General features: G+C 39.2%; 1 protein-coding gene across 1 annotated transcript in view; it reads left to right on the top strand.

Annotated features, from left to right (window-relative positions):
• Positions 1-21,880, top strand: part of LOC124606307 (CAD protein) — a 545,680-nt gene extending 523,800 nt beyond the window's left edge. Inside the window, exons 31-33 of the mRNA XM_047138292.1 lie at positions 14,519-14,697; positions 17,682-17,886; positions 21,206-21,880. Coding sequence (XP_046994248.1) covers positions 14,519-14,697; positions 17,682-17,886; positions 21,206-21,403 — 582 coding nt within the window. The 3' untranslated portion in view covers positions 21,404-21,880. The remainder of the gene's footprint in view (positions 1-14,518; positions 14,698-17,681; positions 17,887-21,205) is intronic.
• The last annotated feature ends 252 nt before the right edge of the window (positions 21,881-22,132 follow it).

Genomic DNA, 22,132 nt, shown 5'->3' with positions numbered 1-22,132 from the left:
CCTTCCCTAATCCGATGAGACCAATGACCTCGCTGTCTGGTCTCCTTCCCCCAAAACCAACCAACCAACCAACCCAAAGGTCATTTAGTATGACATGTAATTTTCTCTTGGAGAATCTGTATGTGCCACAATCAGTTGTTGCACATACTGCTATAAGTTTGGCCTGACAGATTTTAAGAATATTAGCTTTATTGGCAACTGTCATACCAGGATGAGCCATTTTGTAATAATACTTAAGAACTATGATCATAAATTATTTGGATACATGCGAACTAATGGTTTCAACTGAAATGTCAAACCACATTTTAATCCCTCAGTAGTAGTAAATTGTTTGAATTTCAGTGAAATGCTGCTACTTGATTTTTTTTTTTTTTTTTTTTTTTTTTTTTTTTTTTTTTTTTTTTTTTTTTTTTTTTTTTTTGTGTGTGTGTGTGTGAGAGATACTTTTTTTTTTTGTGTGTGTGTGAGAGATACATGGTGCAAATCTGTTGTGAGCTGTGAAATGTACTGGAGATAACAGAATTGCATTGGTTTGAATACAAAAGTTAATAGACCATTATCTATATACACAAAAACTGTTCTTCTGCTCACTAAATAAATAGTGAGAAGTTCTCTGGTGTAAGTTGAGTGATTCTTCTGGACAAGAGATAACGTCTCTGAAAAGAATACAGTAGGCTTCCAAATTCCATAGTGCTTCTGCTGTAGGGCTACTCAATTGTAAACATTTTATGCAACCACAATAAACCCAAGTGCATGCTTCACAGTAGGGAAACTTAGTAGTGAAGTTTGGAATAAAATTTCCTTGCATTTTTCAAACTGCTCTATTTCTTCTGCAGTCCAGTTTGTCTTCCTTTCATAATTAGCAGAGCTTAGTTTTATGCAATATGTTCTAGAAGATGGCAAAAGATGTTGAGCGTACAGAGAAATATTAGAATTTCTTTCTCAGTTTCTGGACAAGTTGTCTTTACAGTGACTGTTTCCATTCCTCTTATGACCTTAACTGAATAGTGCAACTGGTAATAATTGAATGCACACATTACATTAACAACTCTTTGTTTATTAACCTTGAATTAAACTCAGTGCAACTTCAGAGCATGAAGACCACATTTGAATACAACAGGTAAGCCTCTCTGATGATGTTTAGTGGATGCCCACTATGACAAAGTCCAGGATCATTGGTAGTGGTGATGAGTCGGGGTAGCCGTGGGTGGCACGCAGTCATAGTCAAGAGCAGAACTCATTGTTGAGAGGCTGAGGGGTGATCTAAGTACCTGTTAGCAGAGAAATGCAGATGAGCCATGTGGTCACAATTAGGGGTCTGCGACTGCAGCATTGCTTACCATGACCTGCACACCACCTATTGGTGAGCTTTGTGCCTGCAGGCATTGTGATTGCTGCAGAAGGCTTGGCAGTAAACAGACTAGTGAATCTTCCGTTGACAAACAATCTGCAAAAGTAAACTATGGGCATACCTGGCCCGCAAAGCTCATACATTGAATGTGGTGGCTAAATAACCAGGGGTCCTGTCCTGCATAGACTACACTCCTCCCTTCTTAAGACAGATAGCATAACCGTCTCAGAGAATTGCAGCACTTAAAAAGAGGAGGCACTGAGCAGCCACCAGAGCAGACTGGAACAAAACAACACCACACAATATGTAATCAATCAATGAACACACAAAATTTCGTTCTACTGGAAGAGACATGCTATGCCCACATAGAACAATAGCAACTGTCCACCACAGGCAACAATGTGGAAGGCAGGGTTACCAGCAGAGCAGTACTACACCATGAAACTATTGTCCTTGTTGCCACTGGTACAACCTTTGCCAATGGTGTGGGTGGTAGTTATTTAATTGACAAGTTACAATAATAATTCTTTATTTATGAACCTTGAACTAAACTCAGTACAGCTCAGGACATGAAACTCCACATTTGTGTAAAACTTAAAAGTCCATCTTGACGATGTATAGCAGAGGCCCACCATGTCAAAGTCTACAATCGTCAGTAGGGGTGGTGATCTGGGAGGTACAATGGGTGATAAACAGCACTATACCTCAGGGCTCTGAGCTTGTGGACTGCTGACACATAGGTCCAGCTGAGGGGGGGGGGGAGGGGGGGTGGGGGGCAGTGGCGGATGGACATTCAGCAGCTGGTGATCCCAGCAAAGTTATGACACAGCACTGTCTGATGGGTAGCAGCGATGACAGGTGTCGTGGTCCAAAGCATAGACTAAAGAGTGGCTGGCAGTTGGTCTGTTGCCCAGAGGAGGACTGGCTGACAAGGGACTGAGTATCAATTTACATACCCATCAGCAGAGGAATACATGCATGGTGTCATGTGGACATGTGGCTGTGTGGATGCAAATAGGCACCTGCGACTGCAGCACTATTTACCATGACCTGCGTGCCACGTACTGGCATGGCTTGTGTCTACAGATGCCGTGGGTGGCTTCAGGAGACTTGGCAGTAAACAGCGCAGTGAATCTTCTGTTGACAAACAACCTCCAGAGGTAAAGCTGGGACCATACCTGGGATGCAAAGCACATCTGTGAGTGTGGTGGCTGAATACCCAAGAGACCAGCCCTGCATATAGTACAGTCTCCAAGCCTGGTTTCTTCCGTTCTGGAGTGGTTACATATCACAGTAACCTTATATTCTGAACAATCTAATTCTCTTCTTTGAAAAGTGGTGAATTGCATCCTTAAAATCCAATGGCACAGAGTTAAATTTGTATAGATCAAATGAAGTGATAATTACTGTTTTCTGTTTGTTGTCTTCTTTTCGTGGGATTTAATAATAAAATTTCCAGAGGTCTATCTTGGAACATGTTTTCTTCCCATGAAGGATTAAGTTGCCATCATCTATTCTTGGAACTGGATAGTGGTTTGATGATTATTTCCATGAACACAGTGACTATCTGGTTTTGTAACAATATATAGAAACAGTCATATTCTGTTCTTTGCAATATGCAATTTGTTTAGCTCTAATGTGAGAGAGCTGCAGCAGATCCAAGGGCCAGTAGATGCTAAAATTTGGTACTTACCATGCTTAAATTGTTTTGCATGACATGTAGTTTCCCAACTCTCAAAACTTCTTTAAAATTTTAGAAAATTTGTAGTTAATATGAAAGCAATTAACTCTCAGTGGCTTCAATTCATGACATACTCCCTTTCACGTTCAACTGAGAGTTATCAGTTAATCTCTTGCTTTGGAAATCAATCATAAGGTAAAACTGATGATAAATATCAATACCTAATATGCCATTTTAAATGCCTGCGACAATAAATAGGCATCAAAAATATATCTTTTTATAGTAGGTCAACATTCAGCAATTTTAAACTGTAAGATGGAATCTCGCCCCATGAACCATGGACCTTGCCATTGGTGGGGAAGCTTGAGTGCCTCAGCAATACAGATAGCCGTACCGTGGATGCAACCACAACGGAGGGGTATCTGTTGAGGAGCCAGACAAATGTGTGGTTACTGAAGAGGGGCAGCAGCCTTTTCAGTAGTTGCAAGGGCAACAGTCTGGATAATTCACTGATCTGGCCTTGTAACGTTAACCAAAATGCCTTGCTGTGCTGGTACTGCAAATGGCTGAAAGCAAGGGGAAACTACAGCCGTAATTTTTCCTGGTGGCAAGCAGCTTTACAATGATTAAATGATGATGGCATCCTCTTGGGTAAAATACTCCGGAGGTAAAATAGTCCCCCATTTGGACCTGCAGGTGGGGACTACTCAGGAGGACATCATTATCAGGAGAAAGAAAACTGGTGTTCTACATATCAGAGCATGGAATGTCAGATCCCTTAATCGGGAAGGCAGGTCAGAAAATTTAAAAAGGGAAATGGGTAGGTTAAAACTAAACATAGTGGGAATTAGTGACGTTTGGTGGGAGGAGGAATAAGACTTCTGGTCAGGTGAGTACAGGGTTATAAATACAAAATCAAATGGGGTTACTGCAGGAGTAGGTATAATAATGAATAAAAAATAAGAGTGTGGGTAAGCTACTACATACAGCATGTTGTTGTTGTTGTTGTTGTTGTTGTTGTGGTCTTCAGTCCTGAGACTGGTTTGATGCAGCTCTCCATGCTACTCTATCCTGTGCAAGCTTCTTCATCTCCCAGTACCTACTGCAACCTACATCCTTCTGAATCTGTTTAGTGTATTCATCTCTTGGTCTCCCCCTACGATTTTTACCCTCCACGCTGCCCTCCAATACTAAATTGGTGATCCCTTGATGCCTCAGAACATGTCCTACCAACTGATCCCTTCTTCTGGTCAAGTTGTGCCACAAACTTCTCTTCTCCCCAATCCTATTCAATACTTCCTCATTAGTTATGTGATCTACCCATCTAATCTTCAGCATTCTTCTGTAGCACCACATTTCAAAAGCTTCTATTCTCTTCTTGTCCAAACTATTTACCGTCCATGTTTCACTTCCATACATGGCTACACTCCATACAAATACTTTCAGAAATAACTTCCTGACACTTAAATCTATACTCGATGTTAACAAATTTCTCTTCTTCAGAAGCGCTTTCCTTGCCATTGCCAGTCTACATTTTATATCCTCTCTACTTCGTCCATCATCAGTTATTTTGCTCCCCAAATAGCAAAACTCCTTTACTACTTTCAGTGTCTCATTTCCTAATCTAATACCCTCAGCATCACCCGACTTAACTCGACTACATTCCATTATCCTCGTTTTGCTTTTGTTGATGTTCATCTTATAGCCTCCCTTCAAGACACCATCCATTCCGTTCAACTGCTCTTCCAAGTCCTTTGCTGTCTCTGACAGAATTACAATGTCATCGGCGAACCTCAAAGTTTTTATTTCTTCTCCATGGATTTTAATACCTACTCCAAATTTTTCTTTTGTTTCCTTTACTGCTTGCTCAATATACAGATTGAACAACATCGGGGAGAGGCTACAACCCTGTCTTACTCCCTTCCCAACCACTGCTTCCCTTTCATGTTCCTCAACTCTTATAACTGCCATCTGGTTTCTGTACAAGTTGTAAATAGCCTTTCGCTCCCTGTATTTTTCCCCTGCCACCTTTAGAATTTGAAAGAGAGTATTCCAGTCAACATTGTCAAAAGCTTTCTCTAAGTCTACAAATGCTAGAAACGTAGGTTTGCCTTTCCTTAATCTTTCTTCTAAGATAAGTCGTAAGGTCAGTATTGCCTCACGTGTTCCAGTATTTCTACGTAATCCAAACTGATCTTCCCCGAGGTCGGCTTCTACTAGTTTTTCCATTCGTCTGTAAAGAATTCGTGTTAGTACTTTGCAGCTGTGGCTTATTAAACTGATTGTTCGGTAATTTTCACATCTGTCAACACCTGCTTTCTTTGGGATTGGAATTATTATATTCTTCTTGAAGTCTGAGGGTATTTCGCCTGTTTCATACATCTTGCTCACCAGATGGTAGAGTTTTGTCAGGACTGGCTCTCCCAAGGCCGTCAGTAGTTCCAATGGAATGTTGTCTACTCCGGGGGCCTTGTTTCGACTCAGGTCCTTCAGTGCTCTGTCAAACTCTTCACGCAGTATCATATCTCCCATTTCATCTTCATCTACATCCTCTTCCATTTCCATAATATTGTCCTCAAGTGCATCGCCCTCGTATAGACCCTCTATATACTCCTTCCACCTTTCTGCTTTCCCTTCTTTGGTTAGAACTGGGTTTCCATCTGAGCTCTTGATATTCATACAAGTGGTTCTCTTATCTCCAAAGGTCTCTTTAATTTTCCTGTAGGCAGTATCTATCTTACCCCTAGTGAGGTAAGCCTCTACATCCTTACATTTGTCCTCTAGCCATCCCTGCTTAGCCATTTTGCACTTCCTGTCGATCTCATTTTTGAGAAGGTAGGAGACGAGGTACTGGCAGAAGTAAAGCTGTGAGTACCGGGCGTGAGTCGTGCTTCGGTAGCTCAGTTGGTAGAGCACTTGCCCGCGAAAGGCAAAGGTCCCGAGTTCGAGTCTCGGTCGGGCACACAGTTTTAATCTGCCAGGAAGTTTCATATCAGCGCACACTCCGCTGCAGAGTGAAAATCTCATTCTGGAAACATCCCCCAGGCTGTGGCTAAGCCATGTCTCCGCAATATCCTTTCTTTCAGGAGTGCTAGTTCTGCAAGGTTCGCAGGAGAGCTTCTGTAAAGTTTGGAAGGTAGGAGACGAGGTACTGGCAGAAGTAAAGCGGTGAGTACCGGGCGTGAGTCGTGCTTCGGTAGCTCAGTTGGTAGAGCACTTGCCCGCGAAAGGCAAAGGTCCCGAGTTCGAGTCTCGGTCGGGCACACAGTTTTAATCTGCCAGGAAGTTTCATATCAGCGCACACTCCGCTGCAGAGTGAAAATCTCATTCTGGAAACATCCCCCAGGCTGTGGCTAAGCCATGTCTCCGCAATATCCTTTCTTTCAGGAGTGCTAGTTCTGCAAGGTTCGCAGGAGAGCTTCTGTAAAGTTTGGAAGGTAGGAGACGAGGTACTGGCAGAAGTAAAGCTGTGAGTACCGGGCGTGAGTCGTGCTTCGGTAGCTCAGTTGGTAGAGCACTTGCCCGCGAAAGGCAAAGGTCCCGAGTTCGAGTCTCGGTCGGGCACACAGTTTTAATCTGCCAGGAAGTTTCATATCAGCGCACACTCCGCTGCAGAGTGAAAATCTCATTCTGGAATCATTTTTGAGACGTTTGTATTCCTTTTTGCCTGCTTCATTTACTGCATTTTTATATTTTCTCCTTTCATCAATTAAATTCAATATTTCTTCTGTTACCCAAGGATTTCTACTAACCCTCTTCTTTTTACCTACGTGATCGTCTGCTGCCTTCACTACTTCATCCCTCAGAGCTACCCATTCTTCTTCTACTGTATTTCTTTCCCCCATTCCTTTCAATTGTTCCCTTATGCTCTCCCTGAAACTCTGTACAACCTCTGGTTCTTTCAGTTTATCCAGGTCCCATCTCCTTAAATTCCCACCTTTTTGCAGTTTCTTCAGTTATAATCTACAGTTCATAACCAATAGATTGTGGTCAGAATCCACATCTGCCCCTGGAAATGTCTTACAATTTAAAACCTGGTTCCTAAATCTCTGTCTTACCATTATATTATCCTACTGATACCTTTTAGTATCTCCAGGGTTCTTCCATGTATACAACCTTCTATCATGATTCTTAAACCAAGTGTTAGCTATGATTAAGTTGTGCTCTGTGCGAAATTCTATCAGGCGGCTTCCTCTTTCATTTCTTAGCCCCAATCCATATTCACCTACTATGTTTCCTTCTCTCCCTTTTCCTACACTCGAATTCCAGTCACCCATGACTATTAAATTTTCGTCTCCCTTCACTATCTGAATAATTTCTTTTATTTCATCATACATTTCTTCAATTTCTTCATCATCTGCAGAGCTAGTTGGCATATAAACTTGTACTACTGTAGTAGGTGTGGGCTTCGTATCTATCTTGGCCGCAATAATGCGTTCACTATGCTGTTTGTAGTAGCTTACTCGCATTCCTATTTTCCTATTCATTATTAAACCTACTCCTGCATTACCCCTATTTGACTTTGTGTTTATAACCCTGTAGTCACCTGACCAGAAGTCTTGTTCCTCCTGCCACCGAACTTCACTAATTCCCACTATATCTAACTTCAACTTATCCATTTCCCTTTTTAAGTTTTCTAACCTACCTGCCCGATTAAGGTATCTGACATTCCACGCTCCGATCCGTAGAACGCCAGTTTTCTTTCTCCTGATACCGACATCCTCTTGAGTAGTCCCCGCCCGGAGATCCGAATGGGGGACTATTTTACCTCCGGAATATTTTACCCAAGAGGACGCCATCATCATTTTAATCATACAGTAAAGCTGCATGCCCTCGGGAAAAATTACGGCCGTAGTTTCCCCTTGCTTTCAGCCGTTCGCAGTACCATCACAGCAAGGCCGTTTTGGTTATTGTTACAAGGCCAGATCAGTCAATCATCCAGACTGTTGCCCTTGCAACTACTGAAAAGGCTGCTGCCCCTCTTCAGGAACCACACGTTTGTCTGGCCTCTCAACAGATACCCCTCCGTTGTGGTTGTACCTACGATACGGCTATCTGTATCGCTGAGGCACGCAAGCCTCCCCACCAACGGCAAGGTCCATGGTTCATGGGGGGTATAGTGAATGCATTATTGTAGCAAAGATAGACACGAAGCCCACACCTACCAAAGTAGTAAAAGTTTATATGGCAACTAGCTCCGCAGATGATGAAGAGATAGAAGAAATGTATGATGAAATAAAAGAAATTATTCAGATAGTGAAGGGAAATGAAAATGAACATTTAATATTGATGTGTGACTGGAATTCCTGTGTAGGAAAAGGAAGAGAAGGAAAAGTAGTAGGTGAATATGGAATGGGGGTAAGGAATGAAAGAGGAAGCTGCCTGGTAGAATTTCGCACAGAGCATAACTTAACCGTATATAACACTTGGTTCAAGAATCGTGAAAGGAGGTTGTATACATGGAAGAGGCCTGGAGACACTGGAAGGTTTCAGATAGATTATATAATGGTAAGACAGATTTTGGAACCACATTTTAAATTGTAAGACATTTCCAGGGCAGATGTGGACTCTGACCACAATCTATTGGTTATGAACTGTAGATTAAAACTGAAGAAACTGCAAAAAGGTGGGAATGTAAGGAGATGGGACCTGAAAAAAAACATATGTTGTAGAGAATTTCAGAAAGAGGGAATGATTGACAAGAACGGGGGAAAGAAATACAGGAGAAGAAGAATGGGTAGCTTCGAGAGATGAAATAGTGAAAGCAGCAGAGGATCGCGTAAGTAAGAAAATGAGGACTAGTAGAAATCCTTGGGTAACAGAAGAAATATTCAATTTAATTGATGAAAGGAGAAAATATAAAAATGCAGTAAATGAAGCAGCAAAAAGAAATACAAACGTCTCAAAAATGAGATAGACAGGAAGTGCAAAATGGCTAAGCAGGGATGGCTAGAGGACAGATGTAAGGATGTAGAGGCATATATCACTAGGGGTAAGACAGATACTGCCTATATGAAAATTAGACACCTTTGGAGAAAAGGGAACCACTTGTATGAATATCAAGAGCTCAGATGGAAACCCAGGTCTAAGCAAAGAAGGGAAAGCAGAAAGGTGGAAGGAGTATGTAGAGGGTCTATACAAGAGCGATGTACTTCAGGACAATATTATGGAAATGGAAGAGAACGGAGATGAAGATGAAATGGGATATATGATACTGTGTGGAGAGTTTGACAGAGCACTGAAAGATCTAAGTTGAAACGAGGCCCCGGGAATAGACAACATTCCATTAAAATTTCTGATAGTCTTGGGAGAGACAGCCATGACTAAACTCTACCATCTGGTGAGTGAGATGTATGAGACAGGCAAAATACCCTCAGACTTCAAGAAGAATATACTAATTCAAATCCCAAAGAAAGCAGGTGTTGACAGGTGTGAAAATTACCGAACTATCAGTTTAATAAGTCACTGCTGCAAATTACTAACACGAATTTTTTTACAGATGAATGGAAAAACTGGTAGAAACACACCTCAGGGAAGACCAGTTTGGATTTTATAGAAATGTTGGAAAATGTGAGGCAATAGTGACTCTAAGACGTATCTTAGAAGACAGATTAAGGAAAGGCAAACCTATGTTTCTAGCTTTTGTAAACTTAGATAAAGCTTTTGACAGTGTTGACTGGAATACTCATTCAAATTCTGAAGGTGGCAGGGGTCAAATACAGGGAGCTAAAGGCTATTTACAATTTGTACGGAAAACAGATGGCAGTTATAAGAGTCGAGGGGCATGAAAGGGAAGCAGCGGTTGGGAAGGGAGTGAGACAGGATTGTAGCCTCTCCCTGATGTTATTCAATCTGTATATTGAGCAAGCAGGAAAGGAAACAAAAGAAAAATTCGGAGTAGGTATTAAAATCCATGGAAAGGAAATAAAAACTTTGAGGTTTGCCGATGACATTGTAATTCTGTCAGAGACAGCAAAGGACCCGGAAGAGCAATTTAACGGAAGGACAGTGTCTTGAGAGGGGGATATAAGATGAACATCATCAAAAGCATGACGAGAATAATGGAATGTACTTGAGTTAAATCGGATGATGCTGGGGGAATTAGATTAGTAAATGACACTTAAAGTAGTAAAGGAGTTTTGCTATTTGGTGAGCAAAATAACTGATGATCGTTGAAGTAGAGAGGATATAAAATGTAGACTAGCAATGGCAAGGAAAGCAGTTTTGAAGAACAGAAGTTTAACATCGAGTATAGGTTTGTATCTCGGGACGTGTTTTAAGAAAGTATTTGTATGGAGTGCAGTCATGTGTGGAAGTGAAACATGGACGTTAAATGATTTGGACAAGAAGAGAATAGAAGCTTTCGAAATGTTGTGCTACAGAAGAATGCTGAAGATTAGATGGGTAGATCACATAACTAATGAGGTGGTACTGAATAGAATTGGGGAGAAGAGAAATTTGTGGCACAACTTGACTAGGAGAAGGGATCGGTTGGTAGGACATGTTCTGAGGCATCAAGGGATCACCAATTTAGTATTGGAGGGCAGTGTGGAGGGTAAAAATCGTAGATGGAGACCAAGATGCACTAAGCAGATTCAGAAGGATGTAGGTTGCAGTAGGTACTGGGAGATGAATGAGCTTGCACAGTATAGAGTAGCATGGAGAGCTGCATGAAACCAGTCTCTGGTCTGAATGCAAGAACAACAACAACAAAAGGATGGGCTCTAAGAACCATTTGCTACAAACGGTTTAAATTCAGTCCTTTCTATTTTGTTGTTTCCTGTTGCTGTTAGGACAGGGATGTTTGCTCCATTGTCTACCATAAACAGTTACTCATTGTTGTAATCTTTGACAAAGATGCAGTAGTGACAGCCCAAAGTAATATACCGTATATACTCGAATAATCCGCGCATGTTTATTTCCGAATTTTGGGGTGAAAAACTGGGGTGAGCAGATTATTCGAAACATTGTTGGTACTGCTCCGCGTCCAACAATACATCCGATTATACTGTTGCATTGTTGGGGCCTCAGTCTGTGACCCATCAGTAGCACGTTAGGAGTAAAGTATTAACATCTTCAAACTTGTTAATTGTGGCTACAAGTACTCGTTATCGCTCGTACACTGCTAAAGAAAAAGTAAAAATTATTGAAGAAGCCGAGAATATTGGAAACTGTGCAGCAGGAAGAAAGTACGACGTGAGTGAGAGTTGTATTCGCGACTGGCGAAAAAATAAAACGCAGCTTTAAGAAACTATAGTAATCGCCGGGCATTTCGCAGCCAAAAAGCGAAGCATCCAGGCCTCGAGAAAAGGCTCTGCGATTATGTAGATGAGAAGCGACAATACGGATGCGCGGTGACGAGTGAAATGTGCAAACTTAAAGCATTGTCTTTAGCCAAATAACTAGGCATTACCAGTTTCAAAGCTATCCGAGGCTGGCTGTCAAGATTTTTCAACCAAAATGGTTTAGGATTCCGGAGGAAAACTACTATCGCTCAGAGTCTTCCAGGCGATTACGAGGAAAAAATAGTGAATTTTCATCGTTATGTGATAAATCTGCGCCGTAAACAGTCCTATATATTATCGCAAATTGGTAATGCGGATCAAACGCCAGTCTATTTTGAGATGCCGCTCGACAACACAGTGAATAGGAAAGGAGAATCAAGCATCATGATACGAACTGGCAACAGTGAGAAACAGAGATGTACAGTGGTGTCGTATGTAACTGGCGATGGACGAAAGCTACCACCTTACGTGATACTTAAAGGGAAGACTATTCCGAAAATATCAGTAAAAGGCATACCGGTATTAGTGAGAGCGAATCTGAAAGGGTGGATGGACAATGAACTTTATAATTGACTGGGTGACTCATGTTTTGCAACGTCGTCCTGGTGCGTCTGCGCACACATCAAGGAGGAAGATGTCCTCGTCTGGGAACGAAGTACTAGCGCGCGAGGCGCTTCTCCTTCTAACATGGTGGTTTGGGGAGAAAAATTCTTGGCTTTATCGTATTTGCTTGACTTTGTGCTTTTTCCTCTTTTTTTTAAATAAAAGAAAGATTAAAGAATAGTAAGATGGATAGTGAGAGAAGTAGAAAGCGAACGGCCTAAATGGCTGGCCGGTGGTTTCAGCAAGTCTCCGCTACGTCTGGTGATGGCCTCGCATGGTGATCTTTACTGAACTAGGCGGCGTTATTCCCGTATTTTAGTCTCATTTGTTCTATGGCATATATGGTGTCGGGATCCATCTTTATCCTACCAGACCAGAACTCTTGCCTCACCCACATATCTACGATGTCAACTAGGTCGTCCCATTGGGAGGGCGTGAAAATAGGGTATGAGTTAATCGTGGCTAACTCCTTCTTCGTGACTGCTTCCATCAACATGGTACGCCATCTGTATGTGCGCAGATGGAGCGGTTGATGGGGGAACTGAATTTACGCAACATGTTGGTCCTGGACAGCTTCTGCGGATATACAACTAAGGAAGTGCGAGACAAATTAGAAAAAGGGAAAACTGACTTGGTCAATATCCCTGGAGGCCTAACATCCATCCTACAACCACTAGATGTGTGTATAAATCGGCCATTCAAAGCTGCACTTAAACAGCGATATACGCAATGGATGGCTGATGAAAACCGTAAGTTCACACCTAGTGGAAAAATCAAACGGCCGGATTTGCCCCAGCTTTGTGAATGGGTGAAAAGTGTATGGGACTCCATTCCGCAACCACTGGTGGAAAAATCTTTCAAAAAATGTGGAATCACAAATTCACTGGATGGAACAGAGGACGACGCTCTATGGGAAGATGATGAAGACGACAAAGATTCTCCCGCTAGTAAGGACGATGAAAGTGATGAATAAAGTGGCAAGAGAGGAAACGTACCGGTATTGACTAAAATATTTTATTGCACATATTGTATTAACAAATTCTTAAACAAGATAATTCACTTTTTTTTCCCCTATTGTACGTACGCGTAGACTCCCGGCTGGCGGTGATGTTTCCCGGCCGTCCGCCCGTCTAATGGGCGAGCCGGCCAGCTGCACGCCGCTGAATCGGTTGCGTTTTAACGATGTATCAATCTGTACAGCAGCGTTACTTCAAACCAGTAGTTATTATACATGCTTTTGAACACCTCAAAGTAGGAACAATTTTTGTTTGTTTGTAAATAAAGCAAATAATAATTTTTTTTCCTCTTCCTCAAAATTGGGGTGCACGGATTATTCGAGGGCACGAATTATTCGAATATACGGCATGTGACAGATTATTTGACTGTTATCATGTCCAGCATATTTGACTGGTATTTTGAGTGACACTTCTAGATCACATGATTTTGCCATTTACAAGCATGAACACATTTTTTCTGGTTTAAAGTCTAAACAAAAATGAAAATGGTAGTGGCAGTACTTCCCATTTTTATAGTATCTTGATAGGTTTCTGTTCTCGCTATGTCAACATCGCGAGCTCTATATTTCTGTTTTCCCTCAGTTGACATTTTAGTTTGTTGATTTGCGTGTGTAAATGTAATGACAACTTCTGTGTTGGGGTTAACTGAACGTCATTAACTAACTACATTTCCATCATGTAGTATGCCATCATAGCCATTTTATTTACACCTCTTTCAAAAATAGCTATAATACTTTTTATGCTGCCAGAGTGTTTATCCAACCACAAAGTTCCAAGGATCTTTTTGGCCGTACTTTATTTTGCGTATTCTTCAATTTTTAATAATAGTTGACTTAATTCTTTATCACTAAAGTGCAGTTTACTTACTAATGTGTTTTTTTCCCCTTCATGAATATTCATTTGACTCAGAACTGGCAATCAAATCCAAAATGTGTTGAACAAATCATGTATCTAGTTGCACTAATAAACAATTTAATTTCATAGTTTAAGGTGTTGAGGTGGTGATATGAAATTGTGCTTCAGCTTGACATAAACAAATATCAGTTGTTTTTTTTGTATCCAAAATGGTGGTTATTTAACATTAGCATTGACCTTGTCCACTTGAATGTCATCTAGAGATTTTGGTTTATGTCTATGGTCTTGTATGTTATTTCTTCTTGATCACATTGGAGTTGTCACTTAAGGGGTATCCCTTAAGTTTAGAGATATTTTCATGAGAAGTTTATTAAGCCAGGCTCCATTTGTCTGCAACACATTTTTTCATTACTGCTTACAGTTGTAGTTTTGTAAAACAAAATTTTGATGAGGTAACTGGAAGAGCAGAACTATAGAATTTTTGCAAGGATATGTAGTGAAACAAATGAACATGCTATTAGGTACTGCTTCATAAATAATGTGCTTTTCAATCGCTGTTTAGATTTTTATATGTTCCCAAATATTCTGGTTCTTTTGAACTCTTTTCTTAAAAGTGAGAGTGCTGTAAGAAACTGAGTACTTACTCATTACTTTCTTCATTCTGTTCTCTTAAAAGTGAAAATAAATCATGTGAAACTTTGTTCAAGGTTTTTTTTTTGTTTTTTAGCGTGCAGCTCAGCATTGCCGTAAGCCCCTGCTGAATGCCGGTGATGGTACTGGTGAACACCCTACCCAGGCACTGCTGGATGTGTTCACAATTCGAGAAGAGATAGGCACTGTGAATGGCCTGACAATAACAATGGTGGGAGATCTTAGACATGGAAGGACAGTGCATTCTCTTGCCAGGTATTTGTATATTTAGTTTCTGAATGTATAGCTGTATTTTTCATTATGAATTGTGTGCTTATATATTATCTACACACACTAATATTCATTCTAGAATTATTCTTATTATGAGCATATGGACCCAATTGGATCACGCATTACATTTATGATTCGCCTTTCTAATAGCCCATATAGCTTTCATTCTTTTGCCATGTGCTTTCTTCCTTTCTTCTGACCGCTTGGTCCCTGATCTTTTAGGGACTTCATTCTCTGGCTTTACTACCCATATATTTATCTTCTGATGGTAAAGTTTGCTGTCTAGTATGTCCGATGTTCCTGTCTATGACTTTTCCAAGTCATATTTGACTTCTTCAAGTCATACTTTACTTCTTCTATCCATAGAATGTTCTTCTGTTTTGCAGTGTGTGTGTCAAAATCTTATGAGTTAGCCTTGAAGATGGGAGTCTATAAATGTGCCCATAGAATTTCAGCCTTCGTTTCGTGATACCTACAGCAAGGTTGGATAGTTCTTGTCCCAGCATTTTCCTCATGATCTTTCTTTTCTCATTGAAGATGTTCTCCAAATTGCCTTTTCTATTAAGTACCAAGGTTTCGCTCGCGTACGGCACTTCAGGTTTAATCACTGTATTATAATGTTTGATCTTTGTATGAATGGATGTACATTTCTTGTTGTAGGTTTCACACATTCTCTCATATGCTCAGTTGAGCTTTTGTAACCGAACTTTCTGTGCTTCCTTTTCCAACCCTGTAAGTTCCATGACCTCATCGAGATATTTGAAGTGTGGAACTTATTTGATCTGCCCGTGTTTTGTGTTCAGTTCCTGAGTGTTGAATTTAGTGGATATGAACTTGATCTTCTCGAATCAAATTTGTTGTCCAGTTTTCTCAGGGCATTCCTTGAGGACTTCAGTCGCTTTGATTGCCGTATTTTCACAGGTCGCTAGCATCGTGAGGTCATCTGCGAAAGCTAAACATTTGACCTCGATGTCATCATTCTTTCATCAGAGTTGAATGGGTTTCCAGTGGTCCTAGGTTTTCAATTCTTTCTCCTATTCTCAGATGACTTTATCCAGAAGAAGGTTGAAGAGCAGTGGTGACAATCCATCACCTTGTCACACACCAGTCTTTATCTCAAAGGGTGCTGACAGTTAGCCCATGAATTTCACTTTTTACTTTGTGCTCATGAGTGTTTCCTCGACGAGTCTTAATGTCTTTTTATTTTATGTTGCTTTCTTTGATCTTCTTGGTGTCAAATTTTTGAAGATGAGTTTTCTTTTTGGAGTAAATTTCACTTTGATCCACACTAGATAGTGTCAGAGTCAATGTTGGCTCCTCTTCGGACTTGCACGTCATGAATTTTTAGAATTGTTATAGTGTGTCTTCAGAATTTGTGGGAGAATTAAAAATGAAAATCTGTTATTGATCTGTGCTGGAGCAACATTAGGTTTGCCTAACTAAAGCACAAATGTGAGGCTAGTTTACATCATTTTGCAACGTAATATTGGATCTGGGGATTAGAAAAGTTGAATACTACCAAAATCTGCAGTGTGATTTTTATTGTTGGAAAGCAATGGAATTGCATCATGTTGGATGAGTGTGGGATCCGTTTAGTCCTAGCAGGCTGTGTGACTTTACAAATCACGTGAATGGCTAGTTTTTTGTAAAGTAAAATTTGAATGCAATGCTGCAGATCGAGCCAAGGATGTAGGAAAGAAGTTTAACATAGTAAGTTAACATCACTTGCTGCTTGTTTTGGTTTCATAAAATAGGTTCCTCATTGAATTAGTGCTGCTGTTCATTCCACTGGCAAATCCAACCACTCATATTCATAATTCCTACATTACTAATAAATAAATAAACAAACAAACACTATCTGGATCACAACTCGTATTACCATCTACCAGCTTCAATCTGCACTGCAAATGATATTCAGGTCAGGTAACAGGAAAGGCAGTTTGTCAATAGCTGTGTGAAACTGATGTTGACATTGGTATTAGTTCTACACTGTTGTTGATAAACTGCACTGTGTAGTGCCAGACCTGAAGGTGATATGTGACATCAATTGAAACTGGTAATCAGTAAGATAAGTTGTGATCCAGACTTTGTTTGTTCGTTTACTATAACAAAAGAGATCATGGTTCCTAGACACGGCATAAAATATGTTCTGTATGATTGTTTATTTACACTTTCTCTCAATTCAAGTTGCCTCTGAGATAGAAATGAAGGACTGAATCAAGGTTTCTGTTTCCTGTAAGAACAATGAAAATCCTCAGTAGCCTAATTATGTATTTGATAGACAGCATATTCTTCAGTTTATGATGGTCTGGCAGTTTGTTCTATTGTTACCAAATCTATAGATAGCTGCTGTTAAAATTGTGTGTGGTTTGGAAGCAGCTGTTCAGTACAGTTATACATGATACATTTAGTATCTCTTCCACCTTCTTCTCCTTCTCCGTTTAACTATAAAATGATTCAGTTTCTATACTTTTACACTTGTGTTGGGAAATAATGTTTCTTTGTTTTTACAGCACAGTTCCCTTTCCCTTGATTTTTAACATTTTCTTGGTCAGGAATGAACTCCAGCATAGATGTTCACCTCTAAATTTTGGAGAAAGCACAAAATGTATCCATGGACTTTGAGCTCTCGAACATTTTAAACATTACCAAAAGACAGTAACAAAATTTTTATGTGTGGAATTATCTTACAGAACTGCCAAAGTTTTCATAAATGCTGTTAAAAAATGCTAATTTCTTATATTTAACATAGTGAGCCAATTTTGTACCCACAAATTTTGATCTGCTTTAATCGTTTAATGGATGATTAGTAAAATAAGTTACAAAAGTTTTTATTATGATAAGTGGTCTTATACTTAAAAACATTTTTATGTACATGTGTGCAAATTTGAACTTCAGTGCAGAACAAAATGTGTTGTAGGTAATATCTGCCAATGTAAAATAAATAATAAAAAAATGTTTTTCTCTAGGTTGCTTACATTATACAATGTGCAGCTGAGGTATGTGAATCCACCAAATCTTGGAATGCCGTTAAATGTTGTTCAGTTTGTTGCATCAAAAGGCATACCACAGGAAGAATTTAGTACGCTGGAGGAAGCTCTTCCAGAAACGGATGTCCTGTACATGACCCGCATTCAGAGAGAGAGATTTCCATCCCAAGAAGCATATGAGAAGGTAAATATTATGAATGCAGTAATGATTCTAAATTTAGTTCATGAGAAAATTAATCCTCCTCTCACTTCAGACATCTCAATCATAATAATAATTATTATTATTGTTATTATTATTATTATTATTATTATTATTATTATTATAAATGTGGGTGTATTACATGTGCAAAGCTCCCAAAGATCATTATTTATGTTTACAGAAGACTAGCATTTCTGATTGGGCAAATAACAGTGATGCCAAGTTAAATCAAAATATTAACTGAAGAGAATAACAATCTGCAGGAGCAAAATCCGTTGACCTGCTGCATTGAAACCATATTTGACATAATTCATTAGGAAGAGTAAATATTGTTGGCAGACAAAAAGGTAGAGGGGTAATCTGGTATCTTTATGAAGGCATTTGGGCAGACAACATTAATTTGTAGGGAACTGCATACTTATCATTTGCTGAGATACAATGAATGTATTGCACTTGGTAACTGAAATGAAGCTATGCAGACTTATGTTGGAGAGAGATAGATAGAACTACTGTGAGTTTCTGTTTCTGATTGTGGAAGTATGTAAAATAACCAGTTGGCCGTACGCCACTGGAAACATGGAAAATTTTACCCATGATGAAAGACTGTTGACAAACTGTTGGCTGCCAATCATCTGTCTGCACAGAGCAAATGGCAACATTCTGTCTGTGCTCATCTTTACTCTGAAATGGCAATTGATTTCATGAAACAGGCATTTATTATTCCACGACAGCCCAAAAGGGATACTATAGAGAGAGAAGTACCTCACCACCTCTAAGGATAATTCATTCACTTTTGGAAGGATACCATTTGGAGTAAAAATTTTTGTATGTGTTCTGTTTGATTTTCTTCATGTGATGTGACTTTGTGGCAAAGATTATAATAAAATGATCATCAATGTCTTTGCTGTCAGAGTTAAATATCATTAAATTTACTTGAGAGAAGGGAACAATCAGAGTACAAATATTCCTATGAAAGTATACTACAAAGACACGCATAATCTCAAAGCATCATTGAGATACTTACATAGCATACATAACTTCTATTGATTGTGTGGAAACAGTTACAGTCCATAATATACCTCTCTTTGGATTTTTTTCACAATGAATTGGTGAAGAGAAAGCAATTTCATTTGATAAAGAACGAAATTATGTTTTAGAAGAACAATGTACTTGCTCACTTGTCTGCAACTACCACAGTCAGATTTCATATTAACTGCTATACTAAGTGGGATTTCGCTGTTAATTGAGCGTAAAAGGTGGTGAAATACCTTTCACTATGTAAATTTCAAACTGACATACAAAAAACTTTTATTATTATCATTATTATAATTATCCTTTCTAAATAAGTGTCTGCTAATTATATGTGTAGGCCCTAAAAATGGAATAAATAGGAATAGAAAAAAATGTGGTATTCACATTCAAAACTAAACCTGTAGTAAAATTTTTACAGTGATTATTCTCTTACTTTTTCCAGAGCATCTGTGTGTACAGTCCCACAGATCTCAAATTTAGTTATAGTAGAAATGTAAAGCCATAGCCATTAAATAATTCCGTGGCTTTACATGTTACTGACTTGTAAAGGATTAATATGATGCTGGAAGTGCCTAGGTGAAATAGGGGATGACACAGAAAACTGAGAACATTTCCACAATCCAATAAAACTAGAAGTGATGAAGGAAGAAAATTGCATTCATAGTAATTGAAAACTTATTTTTAAAAAATTATGTCTTTTAGATGGCATCCTTCTGTACGAACGCATTCCTGAAATCTGCTGTTGAGATTCCTCGTTGACTGCTGCAACATCTCAGTTAGGGTACTGTGAATTGCATCCCGGATTCTCTGTTTTAACTCATCCAGGGTTCTTGGCTGAGTTGTGTAGACTTTGCTCTTAGGTAGACCTACAAGAAAAAAGTAACAAATGTTTAAATCTGGTGATCCAGGGGGCAAGGGAATGTTACCAAATTGTGAGATCACACAGTTGCCAAACAGTTCTCACACATATGCCATTGATTGCCGTGCCATGTGTGAGGTCACTCCATCCTGTTGAAACAAGGCTTCTTGAACGTTTGGAAAGTTGTTCAATGCAGGTGTAATGAAAGTCTGTAACTTCTCCACATAATGATCAGCATTGACAGTTATTGTTTTTCCCTGTTCATTTGTGAAAAAATATGGCCCATGTGATGAAACACCACTCCATACTGTCACTTTACTAGCATGTAAAGGGTGCTCATGAATGTCATTAGGATTTGTGTTTGCCCAGTAATGGTAGTTTTGTTCATTCACATAACATGTGAGATGGATATGTGCCTGATCTGACATCCACAGCTTGTTTAGAAATTTATTGTCATTGTTTATTTTTATCATCATTTGTTGACAGAATCATAATCGTAACCAGTAATCATTGTCCTTTAATTGTTGCACCATCTGTAGTTTGTACAGGTGAAACTTTAAATCAAGATGACGAACTCTGTGAACACTGTCCTGTCGTGGGCTCCGTAAGGCAGACTCGTGTACAGCGTCAATGTTCACTGGAGAATGCACACTTCTTGGCCATCCTGTTGGTTTCTTCTTGAGGGCAGATCCAATCTCTTCAAAGTTATTAATCCAAAATTTTATCACATGTTTCGATGGAATGGCATCATGACGTTCTAAATTATAAAAATATCGAAAGCTCCCTATACGCCATTACCAAACTATCATCGTTTTCATAAAACATATTTATGGTTAACTCTTGCTGTTGTCTGTTCTACTGATCCATAATTACTGAAATGGTGGACTGTTTACTTGCTAACTGTCATGAACCTGCAGTGTTGCCAGCTGCCCATGGCTGCCACTACTCATTTCAAACATTCCCGTTATTGTGTGTCACCCTGTATGAACAATGGAAGAAAGGCGTATATGCATGTGTGCTTTTACTTGCTTTAAATGTTTTGGTGCTGCAGCTTAATTGAGAGTATGGTTTGTGTCTGATGGAATGGGTGGAAGGATACCAGACCAACTATATTTACCAAGGCAAAAAATAATCAAACTTCTCATTATTGAACCTGGTACCCAACAAGACCTGGAATTCTTTCTACGGATTAATGTACAGTGGTAAGAAGTAGAAAAGTTAATCCACCACCAGATGTAAATGATATAGAAAACCCGCGCGCCTGTCTGCAACTTAATGTCTCCTTTTTGAAGTAACCAGATGTAAATGATATAGAAAACCAGCACTACTCGATATTATTGGAGTAACTTGTAACTGAGAATAATATTCCCCAGCATTATTTTTCATAGAAAAAATTGTGTTTTCTGTTCACAGGCTTGTGGACATTTTGTAGTTACTCCTGAACTGATGACACTGGCCAAACGCAAAATGGTTGTTTTGCATCCTCTTCCACGTGTGTTCGAGATCAGCCCAGAGCTTGACATTGATCCGAGAGCAGCTTATTTCCGCCAAGCAGAATGTGGAATGTATGTTCGTATGGCACTGCTTGCAATGGTTCTTGGGCGATGTTGATAGAAACTTTTTCAGATGCATTATGAGGAACCTTTCAACCTTTACACTGTGATATGTACCCATGAGTGATAAACATATATATTTTTTTTATCACAGTTATTTCTATTTTGAGTCAGTATTGTGATTATGTATTAGAATGCAACATTCCATAGAGAGGATCTAAGACACTCAAAAAATTATATTCGCTGTATTTTTTTATGACAAATGTGAAATTCATATGAAGCTGTTCTGTAAAAACAGCCAGTCACAACTAACAAAATGTAAAAAAATCTAGCAATATTCAGTTATTAATAAAGAAAGTAATCTCATTTTCTCTGAATATTGCCCATGTAGACTGAAAAATTGTCATTTTCCATCATTGTCACTATCTTTCCCTTTTTTGCAGTCCATTTATAATTTTGAAATTATCAAACTCGATGATGTCAAAGTGTCACTTGCTAGTGTATTGTATGTCAAACGTTAGCAACTTATCACTTGCACTGTTAAAAAAAAAAAAAAAAAACTTTTGTATATCAATTTTGAATAAAAATATCAGGAGGAGAATTTTGTTTTGTTTTGTTTTGTTTTCTTTACTGTAATGTATTGTAAATATTAATAATAGATTTCCAACATCCTATAATGGAGAAAAATTGCAGGATCAAACATTACAAATACAGAAGGTTACAGGGATGTGCACTTGGTTTTTACTCTTGTTGTCTTTTCATACATTGTGAAATACATGCTCCTGTT

Source organism: Schistocerca americana, chromosome 1, assembly GCF_021461395.2.
Source record: "Schistocerca americana isolate TAMUIC-IGC-003095 chromosome 1, iqSchAmer2.1, whole genome shotgun sequence".
NCBI classification, from domain to species: Eukaryota; Metazoa; Arthropoda; class Insecta; order Orthoptera; family Acrididae; genus Schistocerca; species Schistocerca americana.
The sequence above is the reverse complement of the archived record's forward strand: the minus strand, read 5'-3'. Positions and strand labels throughout refer to the sequence as shown.